This window comes from Sinocyclocheilus rhinocerous, unplaced genomic scaffold, assembly GCF_001515625.1.
Source record: "Sinocyclocheilus rhinocerous isolate Xijiao unplaced genomic scaffold, SAMN03320098_v1.1 scaffold45, whole genome shotgun sequence".
Classification (NCBI taxonomy): domain Eukaryota; kingdom Metazoa; phylum Chordata; class Actinopteri; order Cypriniformes; family Cyprinidae; genus Sinocyclocheilus; species Sinocyclocheilus rhinocerous.
The window spans coordinates 506,243-520,070 of NW_015632734.1; the positions used below are offsets into that span (position 1 = coordinate 506,243).

Consider the following 13,828-nt stretch of genomic DNA (forward strand, 5'->3'; position numbering starts at 1 on the left):
ACTATTTACTCGAGTTTCCAGATGGCGGCCCTGCTGAGGAGGTTTCAGAAGACTCAGTATCTGGCCTTGCCGGAGAGAGCTGAGCTAGCCGCTTCTCTGGGCCTCACGCAAACACAGGTACGGATAGACGCTTTCGAAAACTTCCTCCAGCCAACAAATACGCCTCAAAAATATTTTTGCTTGATGTAATAAAATGCTAATTAATTTCTGACCTAAGAAAATAGGGATTTAATAATAATAACAACAACAACAACAACAATATACACCTTATTCCCGTCCTTTAATTTGATAACAAACAGTGATCAAAACAGTTACAACATTTGAAATGATTACTATATACACAGAGGTAATATAAAATCGTAAAATATTATTCAGATTATCTAACAGCAGTTCCATTAGGTGTACAATGCTGCTCGAGATACTGAGTTGTCGTTGTTGTTTTTTTCCAGGTTAAAATCTGGTTCCAGAATCGTCGTTCGAAGTTCAAGAAGTTGTGGAAAAGTGGAGAAATCCCACCTGAGCAGCATGTGGGCCCCAGTGAGTCTCCACCTCAGCCCTCGCCGCCTCTCAGCGCGGCCTGGGACTTCGCGCACAGCCAGAGAATGAGCGCTGTTCACACGGGTTTGTCCCAGAGCAGCAGCCCCCCGAGCACATCTACCGCTTCCTTTCTGACCAACTACCCCTGGTACTCATCCACGAGCCATCTACAGCCGCCACATCACCACAACACAACTGTCAGCGCCGGGACCATATTTTGACTCGACAGACGCTACCGACAGCAGCTACTATAACAATAACCAGCAGGCCGGGCTATGCGCAGGCTCTCCATACGGCCAGATCAGCTCTTACCAGTACCAGAACAACAGCATGAACAGCGTCCAGTACGACACCAAATCATATGAGCTGGGCTTCGGCAACGCGTTTGGCCCCTACGGCACGTACGGCTCCTGCTCCTCACCAACTCCTGCGGATGCTGGTAAATATCTCTCTCTTGCTCACTTTGCGTTCTAACTTATGGTCACAATTGACATTAAAATTGTAATGTTAGCCTATGTGTTTGCATAAGTACTGAGCAATAGTAGGCTAAAGAACAACGTTTAATGCAATGCATAAATCATTATTTCGATGAGATTCCTTTAATTGCGCATTCTGTTGTGATTAATAGGCCTAATAATATCTGAAACCTCAAATATTGGTTTTATTTTATTTAGGTTTTATTTTTGTTGTAGAGTGACAATGAAGTGTTTCAGACGTATTTACAACTACGTTTGTTTGTTTTCTCCCCCAGAAAAAGAGGAAAGTGAACCTGAAATTCGAATGGTTAATGGCAAACCAAAGAAAGTCAGAAAACCTCGCACTATTTACTCGAGTTTCCAGATGGCGGCCCTGCTGAGGAGGTTTCAGAAGACTCAGTATCTGGCCTTGCCGGAGAGAGCTGAACTAGCCGCTTCTCTGGGCCTCACGCAAACACAGGTACGGATAGACGCTTTCGAAAACTTCCTCCAGCCAACAAATACGCCTCAAAAATATTTTTGCTTGATGTAATAAAATGCTAATTAATTTCTGACCTAAGAAAATAGGGATTTAATAATAACAACAACAACAACAACAATAATATACACCTTATTCCCGTCCTTTAATTTGATAACAAACAGTGATCAAAACAGTTACAACATTTGAAATGATTACTATATACACAGAGGTAATATAAAATCGTAAAATATTATTCAGATTATCTAACAGCAGTTCCATTAGGTGTACAATGCCGCTCGAGATACTGAGTTGTCGTTGTTTTTTTCAGGTTAAAATCTGGTTCCAGAATCGTCGTTCGAAGTTCAAGAAGTTGTGGAAAAGTGGAGAAATCCCACCTGAGCAGCATGTGGGCCCCAGTGAGTCTCCACCTCAGCCCTCGCCGCCTCTCAGCGCGGCCTGGGACTTCGCGCACAGCCAGAGAATGAGCGCTGTTCACACGGGTTTGTCCCAGAGCAGCAGCCCCCCGAGCACATCTACCGCTTCCTTTCTGACCAACTACCCCTGGTACTCATCCACGAGCCATCTACAGCCGCCACATCACCACAACACAACTGTCAGCGCCGGGACCATATTTTGACTCGACAGACTCTACACAACAACTGGGGACTTCATTTTGTGAACTTGCATCAAATGACTTTTAGGCTTGTTTTCCAGTTGATCATTGCCAGTGCGTTTTGGGCGTAACACTGTTTATTTTCATGCAATGTCGTCAACAAGCAGACACTAAAGAATCAAACATATAGGCTACAATTATTTTTGTATTTATTTATTTTGTTCTATGGGTGGAAACCAGTTGTTCGGTGAACTACTATTATCCAAAGCCTAGAGAACGCATGCGGACATGAATGGAGTGAATATTGCAGCAGGGTGTATAAGAGCACATGTAGCACAACCTGAAGCTGTTCGGTGCCTTTTGAAAATAACTGATCTGTCTCTTTCCACCGTAAATGTGTTTCATGCGCCTGTCTTTGATTTGTTTTTAGACGTTTTATATTTAGTGCGTAAGGTAAGTTGGAAATCTGGAGTCCGTCTCTGTACGTGTGTTCCACCGCGTATATTTAATAATGTTGTCATTCGTATATCATATAGGGTTCTCACTGTATTAAATAATATGGACAAAACACTAATGAAAAACACTCGTAAGCTACTGATTGTCCTAAAGTCATGTTCATATGTAAAAGGATATTTTCTCTGGAGTACTTTGATTTAGGCTATTTATTTTGAAAACCGAATGAACATTTCTGCCACTATAATGATTCAGACTTATTTAAATAAAACCTTCCATGTTAATGCATTTTATATGTATCTATTCATTGGGGATTTCGAATGTAGTTTTTTTTCACTGTTGGTATGGGTTTTATGCTTTTTTTTCGCAGATCTGTCCACGCCTTCTTCTTTTTGCTTCGGCGCCAGTTGAGTCTCTAGTCTTTAATAAGCCTGGCTGGAGACGCGACGCAACGTCTTGTAAATGTTTCCCACAAAACCCACAAATCTTTTGTTGACTAACGTGACAGGTGTGCCTAGCTTACTCTGTAATAAGTAGGTTCAGAGAGTTTACGCAACCTTTTTTGGGGGGGGGGGGTTGGAAAATTGCGTGAACACGGTTCTTCTTTAAATTCACTATAGGCGCTATAGTCTGACTTTTTTCTTACATTTTCGGATACATAAAACTTCAGGAAAAAGGCTCGAGGAGCCCGACAGAAGCGCCTCGGGCTGGGAATGAGCGCGCAAACACGCCCCGGCATGAAGGCGTTCTGCTGGGTTCAGACTCTCTGGAGTCAGAGCTCTGCGCTCCAGACATTTTATGAAGTCAGCGCAGCCAAAAAGGCAGCCTCACAAATGCCCCGAGCTAAACAACGTGGAAACATTTCTCACAACTTCCACCAGCCCACGCACAATACAAGGCCTTTGTAACAGGGACTTGACTGCCGTGTAGCCTACATTAATTTTCCACGCCATATAACAAAGGAAAACTTGTTTTTTTGTTTAGAGGCTTGGTAGAAAATAAAATGCCGAATTCCGTGCAGGGGATTTGAGTAATGCGTCATGCTGAAACCGATGCATGCGCATTTAAATGCAGCATTTCAAACAAACAAATAACCGACAAAACTAAAAGTGTTAATTACTTAAATAAAATTTGAAGTAAAATCAACCCGTTGTCAAAGCAAAAGCATGCAACATTTTAAACTCCTAAAATCAAGTAGAAAAACGAAGATGTTTTTAATGTTATTATAACATAACCATGAACTCATTTATTACAGTGCAGGCCTAGGCTATTATTAATTATGTATGACAAGTGTCACAGCTAGTTCACTTCTCAAATTAAAAGATAGGCCTAAATGCTTGCCCTACACGTGGCTTAATATCCGTTGTTCTTTTTGAAATAATATAAGTAACACGGGTTGCTTTTGGTGTTACACGAATCTGTTTATTTGAGGGTTCAAAAGCTATAAAGCAGACGCATGTAATGAGGATGTGTCCTGTCAGTGATTGCCACATTACAAGATGTTATGGTGTCGCCCCGGGCTGAGAGAGACTACGCCCGTATTGAAATGTGCCCCGCAGAGACCCACAAGATCCAGACTTTATCCGTTTAACAGTATAAACACGAAGGGGAAACGGGAATGCCGTGTTTAACCAATAGCGGTCGGCTTCCTTTAGAGCGCCTTTCCGTAAAGGCCTCAGTAACTGTTTACCCACGCCGCGCGTCCCTTGAGACCAGCTCTCTGGAAGGTTTAAAGCGATCAAGAACAATGAAATAGGCCTATCACATCAAGTGCAGCGCACCAGTCCTCCGAGCAAACCGGGTCACGTTAACCCATATTCCAAACGCAGAGCAAACCAGACGCTTGCTTATAACCACATGCACCAGCGGGTTTTGCGCCGATTCTGTCAGCCTGTATTTTTGCAGTCTCAGTGCATCTGGCAAACATGGCCATAGCCCGTGTTAACATTGATTAGGTCTCTCAACTCAGGTGGTTCAACGTGGACAAGTGTCACATCTTGCAAACGCAAACGAATGTAAAATTGTATTGGAGCTGTCTGCAAGCGCATGCCTCTGCGTGCCTTTCTCTCTGAAAGATTAGCAATGCTGTGGTTTTAGACACTTCCGGAATCCTGTAGACAACTTGAAAAATGCCATACCCCATCCCTAATTTATACTCTGATCTGTAATTTTATCCACAATTGCTCCAGTTGAGCATTCTGGCTCCCCGATCTGAAAGCCTGCAATTACTATATAATTCTTCGCAATTTTAGATGTCCTAATATGGACTGTAATTTTTGTGCAAGACAATTTCCAGCTATTTCAAGCATCAACATTGTCAAAGTTGTATGTACATAATAAATGGTAATATCAATGCATAGTTTTTAGCATAACATCTTGACTCGGCGATAATTATATCCGTTTGGAGCCTACGCAAAATTAGCCTGAATTGCATGGTAACTGCTGCTTTAAATTTTTAAAAATTACTCATAATTTTCCCAAAGATTACCAAGATCTCGAGTGCACAATGTCATCAGCGTAATGAGGAGTAAACATTTATGCTAATAATCAGCAATTTTTTCCATCAGCTATAAAGAGGGAAAATAAAGCAGGATTTTTCATTCCTGCTCGGAGAGCGTCTGTCAGCTCTGAGCCCAGCTAGAGGAGGCAGATTTGGGGACCCAAAGAGACGAACCTATGCCGTGACTGCTGGATGCTCTTTTCAAATTCTTCTGCTTCTCTCAAGACTGATAGGCACCTTAGAGCTACTGTAGACGACCTGCCAATCTTTGCGTTCTCGTTTATTGCAGATTAAGGTAAGAAGGATGCGCATTCATTTTACACACATTTTATTAACTTGTTTTTTTTTTTTGCACACGTTATTATGAGGTATTATGATAAGCCAAACGATGTGGTTGGAAATGCGCGCTTTGCATCTGAGCAAAATAGTATTTTGAAATGTTGTTATGTAGCATTACTGGAGCATCTAAGACGTATAAATATCGCCGGAGCATTCTTCAAAAAGTAACAATAATAGAAACGTCGTCACTACGCGAATAATACTGTTGGCTAATTTGAACGAATTTGGCGGCTAAAAACGCTGGAAAATATTATTCGGTTATGTGGAGAAAACAAAATATAGTAGCTACACCATTTGCTGCTTTGAATCAGACTAGAGTGGTGTACCTCATTAATAAAGCTGTCTGAAATTGCGAGATAGTTTGTCTATAGATTCCAGTCGAAAATAAAGCAGCCCCTGTTCTATAATTTCACCTCTGCCTTCATCACTCCGACATTGTGCTTTTGCTCATTTTGATCCCTCTTCCCATTGACAAATCTCTCGGTATACACCTGCAAGCAATTTGCCAGCCTTACTTATAACTACCGCTGCGCACCTATTTCACTCTCTCTTTTTGCCTTTTCTTTTCTCCCCCATCGCACAGCAAATTTTCTTTCAGTGCGCTATCTCTTTTGTTAACAAAAGATTCCACGTGCGAAATAAAATTGCTCATAATTATCCCGTAGATGGGAAGCTGCATTAGAATAAGTAAGGAGGGAATGACTGTAATTATGTCTGGTTTGATGGGCCCCGGCGCGTAATCAAGAGGAGAATAGAGTGAAATAACGCTGACCCTCTCTGCTCCACAGCTGCATGTCGGAGACAGAGACAGAACAACGCGGCTTCTTCTTTTCTTCCTTCCCAAGAGTTGTGTTCGGAATATTTTTTAGGGAAAAAATCAGATATTTTACATTTATATTTGTGTAACACTCGTCAAATGTGCGGTACAAGTTGTTGCATTGATTCATATCAGTATGAGCCCATCTTTAACTAATGTTAATCGAGAAAATAGGCGTTTTTTAATCCGTATTCTGAAAATTAGCTAGACGGCTGGACATTCCCGAGAGAAGAATAAACAGAGGAGTGCAATTTACTCTGGAAACCGGTGAAATTGACACAGCATCAAAAGCATAAAACGAATTAATAAACATTGTGATCTATAACCTGATACCACGGCAGAGACGGCAACGAAATCAATAATAGGACATTGTTTAAACAACAATAACATATATATAATATCATATAATATAATATAATATATATTAATCTGGAGTCGCATTAATTAAGTCCGAGAGAACTGCTGTTAAACATGTAAATTAAAATATTAAGAATAGAATCGAACGAATATCCACGAAAGAACAAAATAATAGCTAACTGGATATTATATTCTATTATCGCTTGCCGGCATCTATCTGCATCAGAATGTTCTTAAAATGCGCAGTTAAACCATCAGCCCCAAACAAAAGACACTTTGAACATGTCATTCTTTACCTATCTGCATTTGCCCCCCTCCCAGCCCCAGTCTTTCTTCATCGGCCCCTCAATGAGCGGCACCTGCCCGATTATTCACTTAACACACGGCCTTCAAAAGCAACCACACAAGAGCAGAAAAGAGCTTATAGCGGCTAAACGAAAGTGAAAAGAAACAAGTGCCCTTATTGTCGGAGGAATTAGTGTGTTACAGAAACCACCACAAGATTAATCGGTGGTTCAGATTGCAATGAAAAGAGGTGTCGTTTAAAAAAAAAGACACAAAACGGCCAAATTGAGCTAGAAGAATATGAAGATTTTTGTAAATTAGTTTATGCTAATTTAATATCTGTACGGGCTCAAATGGCTAAACTCTTTTTTTATTATTATTAATCAAAATGCTTTTTTATTTTGTTTGAAAAGCTCGGTATCTGTAGACAACAAATCCTTTTGGATATTGAAACAAGTTGGCTAAATATTGAGATAGGCTATGTAATATATATTGTAATATATGTATATAAGTCTGGAGTACTATTAATGAAGTCAGAGATAATTGCTGGCGCATTGAGCTTGTGATCAGAGCGCGCGGGGCCATTTCCTGCTTTGACCAGGCCATTTTTAAAGACCACACATGAAGAGTGTCAAAATTAGTCACAATAATTGCTGCACCCCCAGCACCTACTGCAATGGTAAGAACTCAATACTCAAACAGTAGATGCAAGGCCAACTGAATTCACAGTATTTCTAATATCGTAGTTTCTCTTTATATATATTTTAGGATGCAGAATGTATTCAAATCGTATTGTTCAAATACAATTTTAGACTATACATTCTTATCATTATTAATTTAATAAATAATAATAATAATAATAATAATAATAATAACACACTCTAAAAAATGCTGAGTTGAATACAACCCATTGCTGGGTAAACTTTGAACATGTCATTCTTTACCTATCTGCATTTGCCCCCCTCCCAGCCCCCAGTCTTTCTTCATCTGCCCCTCCATGAGCGGCACCTGCCCGATTATTCACTTAACACACGGCCTTCAAAAGCAACCACACAAGAGCAGAAAAGAGCTTATAGCGGCTAAACGAAAGTGAAAAGAAACAAGTGCCCTTATTGTCGGAGGAATTAGTGTGTTACAGAAACCACCACAAGATTAATCGGTGGTTCAGATTGCAATGAAAAGAGGTGTCGTTTAAAAAAAAAGACACAAAACGGCCAAATTGAGCTAGAAGAATATGAAGATTTTTGTAAATTAGTTTATGCTAATTTAATATCTGTACGGGCTCAAATGGCTAAACTCTTTTTTTATTATTATTAATCAAAATGCTTTTTTATTTTGTTTGAAAAGCTCGGTATCTGTAGACAACAAATCCTTTTGGATATTGAAACAAGTTGGCTAAATATTGAGATAGGCCTATTTATTTACAAAACAAGTTTGATTTTTGCATTAGTTCAGTTGTGTCATCATTTACCTGAGTTTCATTCATTTTTTTGGCAAAGCAATAAACGTTGCGATGACATTTTGTAAATTCTTTCATTTTACTGTTCGAGTTTACACATTATACAAGACTCCATGAAACAAAAACAATAAATTAATGTGACCGGTAACTATTTTTCAACGTGAAACGGAAAGACACATGAATTTGAATCAACATAATCATGTTCAGATCCTTTTGCACAAATTATTCAGCACACAACGAAAACGATTATTTCTGTACATTAGAGCTGTCAACACTTCCCATCTAACGGTGATGATAGACGCGTTTATCTGCACTCCGCTTCTCTTTGTAGGATCCCCCCAAAAAACACTCAGCTTTACAAACTGGGTTCAAATCCGAAGGAAGTGTTTCTATTTTATAGTGCAGCCTCACATCATAATTTAAAGAACATTTATTTTAAATAAAACATACAAACAGATAAAAAAAACAAAAACAGGATTCTAAATAAGTTATATTTAAATAAACACAAAACGCCATACATACAAAATAACTTTGTTTAAAGATTTCTTTGTACCCTTTAAAATGGGGAAAATCTTGAGACGTTCATACTTGCTCACGGTGTGATTTATCCCAGTTTCTACACATTCACCGCGCCACGGTGAAGCCTGAGCGACTGTATGAGCTTTTAGGAAAAAGCGCATTTCTCACTCACAGTCCAGCACTTTGCTGTGGATGGACAAACCGGTAATTCCAATTTTCTTACGGAAAATTACAAATTTGAAGAAAATGAAATACATTTCTGGCTAGGTTAAGTTTCATGATTTTTTTTTTTTTACACATCAAAAAAAAAAAAAAAAAAGTCACGGAGAAAAGGGGGAGCGCAGCAGCTTTGATTTGACCCACTTTCCCGGCATTCCCTTCCATTCAAAAAGAGACGCGTTTCCTCTCCGATGCAGACGACCCTCGCTCAGTCCACGCTGGCCAGTGTGTGTCAGCAGGTGTCTTTTAGAGAGCGTCTCCGGGTCGCATCTGGTCTGGGCTGCGGAGGGCCAGTGTGTGTGTAAGACCGCAGAGTGACTGGCCTGTGTTGGGTCCCCTGAACTGGGCCACTGGTGGATAGAGGGGCGGGGTTGTGTCAGCAGTGCTGGTTCACATGAGCTGCGGCTGCTGCATAGTGTCCTGGTGTGTTGTGGGATACCATGAGGTGTAACTGGGAATATACGAGGTCGGTGTGGATGTTTTGACGCTGACTGTTGAGTTCCAGACGGGCGCTAAGGATGGAGATCCGGTGGACAGTCCGCGCCCGTTTGCCAAAGCGTTCGTGTCTATTGTTCCTCCACCTTGCTTCATCAGTTTCTTAAACTTGGAGCGTTTATTCTGAAACCAGATCTTCACCTAGAAAAGAAAAAAAAAAGGCGAGGGAAGTCAGAGCGAGCGACAGCATCTGTTTCTGTTATCTATATCGCATGCAATCGAATCGTTTTACGCATGATTTTAATTCTCTTGAAATATTTCCCTCAAACAGATGCAACCCTTGATTAGCTACAGGCCCGTGTTACATAGAGATTTCAAAACGAACATGAGAAGATGCAGTTACTAAAGCATTGAATGGTTGTGTGAATTCGTTCACAAAATCGAATTGGTTTGTTGAAAAGGCGCAAAAGACAGGCACATGCCTGTGTCTGCGTGAGTCCCATAGACGCGGCGAGCTCGGCTCTCTCCGGCAGAGCCAGATACTGAGTTTGCTGGAACCTCCTGTTCAGAGCCTGCAGCTGGAGGCTGGAGTAGATGGTCCGGGGTTTGCGGATCTTTTTGCCTTTCCCGTTGAAACGAACCTCTCCTCCTTCCACCACGGTGTTTTTCTCTGACTCCGGCGCTGGGAGGGAGAAAGAAAAGAAGCTGTCTCACCGACTTGTGGTTCATGCAGCGCGGCTCACATCACTGTGCACAAGTTTTACAGGCGGCACTTTAGGTATAATTAGCCTTAATTGCATACATTGTTTATAGCATTACGCAATAAATAATTACCAAGCCTAATAACAGCACATCTGGGCTACTCCAGTCCAACATTCTCGCAGCGTGCCGACAAACGCAACGACCAGCGAAGACCAAAGACATGCACGCAGCATTTCTTACCTGGGTCCTCCAGTCTGGTCTGCGCCAAAGCCGAGTTGTTTGGGTAAGTCTGCACGGTGCTGAGGTACGGACTGGAGGAATGGCTACCGACCGAGTTGACGTATGGATAAGGCAGAGATCTGGGGAAGGACGGAGCCGGGCTGTATGCGCTGTCGTGCTGCGGGTGTCCGGAGGAGTGTAAACAGTGCATTGAATAATGTCCGTGGCTCATGGATGAAGGCGACATTTGCTGACTTGGTGGCCCAAATTCCATGAACACGTTCTTTCCTGAGACTGGGCTGTTTAGACTCTCTGGTATTGTAGACATGGTCATGTCTCTCGCTCTCTCTCTCTATCTCCCTGCTTTTTTGTTTTCTTCTATGATCTGAGTGAAGGATGGATCCCAATTTAAGCTCAGCTGATTTTTTCACTTTCCATTCATAAGAAAATGTAGTTTGTCTCTGTGAAAAGTCTAGGTACGATGCTGTGGATCCACACAAACTCGCTCAAAGGTTTGAATCAGGGAAGCATGAATATTTATCCAAGGTGCTCTCTGATTGGTCCACTCCCTCCAAGAGCGACGCGGATTGGTAATCCGAGGGTCGGGTCCGACGGACCTGATAAACTCAAGAAACAAGACCAACCTGTGACTCTGTTGTGCAATGCTAATGTAGAAATGTAGGGAATGGACCGAGACGCATAGGCCGTGCGTGGAGTCACAGCATTTACCAGACGCAACGTAAAAATATCATCAGATTTTGATGTTTGGTTTTGATATTTGAGAAACAGTGTTCATTAACACAATACTACACATTAAAACGAATCGTTAACATGTTCTTTCACAAACAATTTGTTTTCACATGATCAGTGCATAATAATAATGCCCTCACATTATTAGGCTATTATTATTATTAAAGTACTAATTTAATAAAAATAAGTACTAACAACATCAAACAGAATTATTTGACAAAAAAAGGTTCGATGATGAACAAATTTAGCATGCTCTTGAATTTTCTGCTGGTCACGGCTTCGTGAACAAAGCATTTAACACCTAACAAATATGATTAAGTACAGGTATAAATGTGTGTCTCCAAGCAAAGATGAATTACTTTGATGATTCATTTGGTTAAAATGCTAGTCTCGAGTGCACGAAGACACAGCTGAAACCAGCTAACTTAGCATGACACTGTTGTTTAATTTTCATACGCATAATTAGCTGTGCATTTAACACTTGCAGCGTTGTGCAGATCCACATCCCTCGCGCGCGCGTGGGTTGAATTATTACGCGTGAGGATCAGAGAAACAGGTCGGCGTTAGTAACAGCTCCTGTTATCTGGCGAATTCCTATCAGATCTGAGTTTGGTTGACGTTGTACGGTTATTTTAAAATAGTCTGCAGGTTTTAGTTTTTAGATGTGCAGCTTAAGTGCGATTAATCCACATGTGGCAGGCCCAACAATGCAGGAAAAGTTAAATAAATGAAAAACATTAAAACAAACAGCACACCAAAGCAATATATTGTCCCCACGTTTACTACCTACATTTATAATTTTACACAGCACCACGTCAGCTATTATCACATCAATTGCACACACTTGCAGTTATATTTATCTACTTTCTGATCCGTTAAAAAAAACTTTAATTTTTTATTTTTTTTTAAATACAAAAAACAAAACAAAAATCTTATGTTTGTATAATTATTAATGACTCAGCATCCGAGATTAAGGAAGCAAAATCAGAAACCACCAAAGTTAAAAAATCATGCAATCGTATTCATATTAATTATTTTGATTGGCAATGAATTAAAATACATTTGACCACCAGACTGGGGAATTGTGGCGCAGAATTATCTATAGATCCGTCTGCCATTAAACTGAACATGGGCCTTACGCTTTGCTTACAGATTTCATTATTTAAATAGTATCACTCATTTATAATCTGTCAAACGTTTTCAAAGAACAAGCAGCATTTTGTTACATTAAAATATTGGTGTAAAATTATAAACGGCGGCGCATGAAGTAACTCGATTTTTCTCATGTGTAGCTTTTCAGAAACATGTTTCATGACAGACAAAGCAATTCAATCAAACGTTTTGTTTAGATATTCGATATCAACGCGAGCTGGAGACATACCCGTTTTCAAGATAACTAACATGCCAAGAGAAGAGAAAAATAAAAGCGCTCATTTTCACAAGACGCAGAAGAGAAGGAGACCGCTACCGTTTGTGTGCGACACCTCCGCATCCTCCTCTCTTTTCTATCTCTCTTTTCCCCAAGTCTTCCTCGAAATGGTCATAATCTCCACATGTGTTCACTTACATCCCGTCATAATAAAATACAGTGAAATCAGAAAAACCTCGGACAAGAAAAACTCCAGAATATTGCACAAGAATGTCACTGGCACCAACACGATGCCCACATGATATGGACTGACGACCACATTTGACAAATACCTGTTAGATGTCCACCGTCCTCCAAATTGTCCAATTTAAAGCAATCTGTATTTCAAATGACATTCGCAATCAACCTCGGGGATCCTCATCAATAGCGACAATAATGACAATATCACAGCCGATAATTATGAATCACCATTCAGAACAAACTGAACACGTGTTCGATTATTCTGAATTTACGAGATACGCATATATAAAGTGTTATACGGAATAAGGACAGCAAATTTCATGTAACAAGACTAGCTTCAAATTCGATAATTACACGTGTCAAATAATTCATTTAGCAAATGCTCTCATTTTATCAATGATTTATAATAATGCAATGACATTCTTATTATTATTGGATATGATTTGTAACATTTTAGCATAGCAACAATAATACATTTATTAGTTAGATCTCTAGATCTAAAGTAAAGACAGAATCTGTCTTTAATGGTATTTTAATAAAACAAATTATTTAACGATATTAATAGAAGTTAACTTTAGAATCATGTTTCCCTAATCTGAATTGCTTTTTTTTTTTTCCTGCACTAGGCTTCTATTTTAATTGTAGAATCTTAAAAAAAAATCTATTTCAAATCTATTTCTTTTTTTCTATTTTGCTAGTCATACAACTTAAAAACCAAATCTGATATATTTAGAGCCATTTTCAAGAGTGGTTTTAATTTTAAAGGACGACAGAAAAACGTTGGTCTCTCTTAAATGAGATATTGACATCACAGAACAGTATGTTACTATCCATGTGGTCAGCCCCATAATAATTACACAGCTCAGTCCAACTGCCCACCGTGTCAGGATGAAACCACAGCAGTTTTCTGTTTAGACGCAACTCAAATAAAGCAGCATGTGAGATGATGAGTTAGAGCACTTTCCAGAGAAGAGGATCATCAAGAATGAGAGTCAAACACCTGCTATGCTGCCCTGATTTAGTGCACCACACCAGTTCAGGCCCACTCAGTGTGTGTGTGTGTGTGTGTGTGTGTGTGT

The 13,828-nt window shown here is 40.1% G+C and overlaps 2 protein-coding genes across 2 annotated transcripts in view; one reads left to right on the top strand and one right to left on the bottom strand.

The window, feature by feature from the left end:
• LOC107742981 (homeobox protein Dlx2a) overlaps window positions 1-2,775 on the top strand; it is a 3,759-nt gene extending 984 nt beyond the window's left edge. The window contains exons 2-3 of the mRNA XM_016556070.1: window positions 1,289-1,473; window positions 1,802-2,775. Coding sequence (XP_016411556.1) covers window positions 1,289-1,473; window positions 1,802-2,110 — 494 coding nt within the window. The 3' untranslated portion in view covers window positions 2,111-2,775. The remainder of the gene's footprint in view (window positions 1-1,288; window positions 1,474-1,801) is intronic.
• Window positions 2,776-9,309: 6,534 nt separating this feature from the next.
• LOC107742982 (homeobox protein Dlx1a) lies at window positions 9,310-10,762 on the bottom strand. The gene is made up of 3 exons (XM_016556072.1): window positions 10,412-10,762; window positions 9,952-10,151; window positions 9,310-9,670 (listed from the first exon to the last, which is right to left on the bottom strand). Exons 1-3 carry the CDS (start codon window positions 10,722-10,724, stop codon window positions 9,425-9,427), a joined length of 759 nt encoding a protein of 252 aa, XP_016411558.1. The 5' UTR covers window positions 10,725-10,762; the 3' UTR covers window positions 9,310-9,424.
• Between the last annotated feature and the right edge of the window lie 3,066 nt (window positions 10,763-13,828).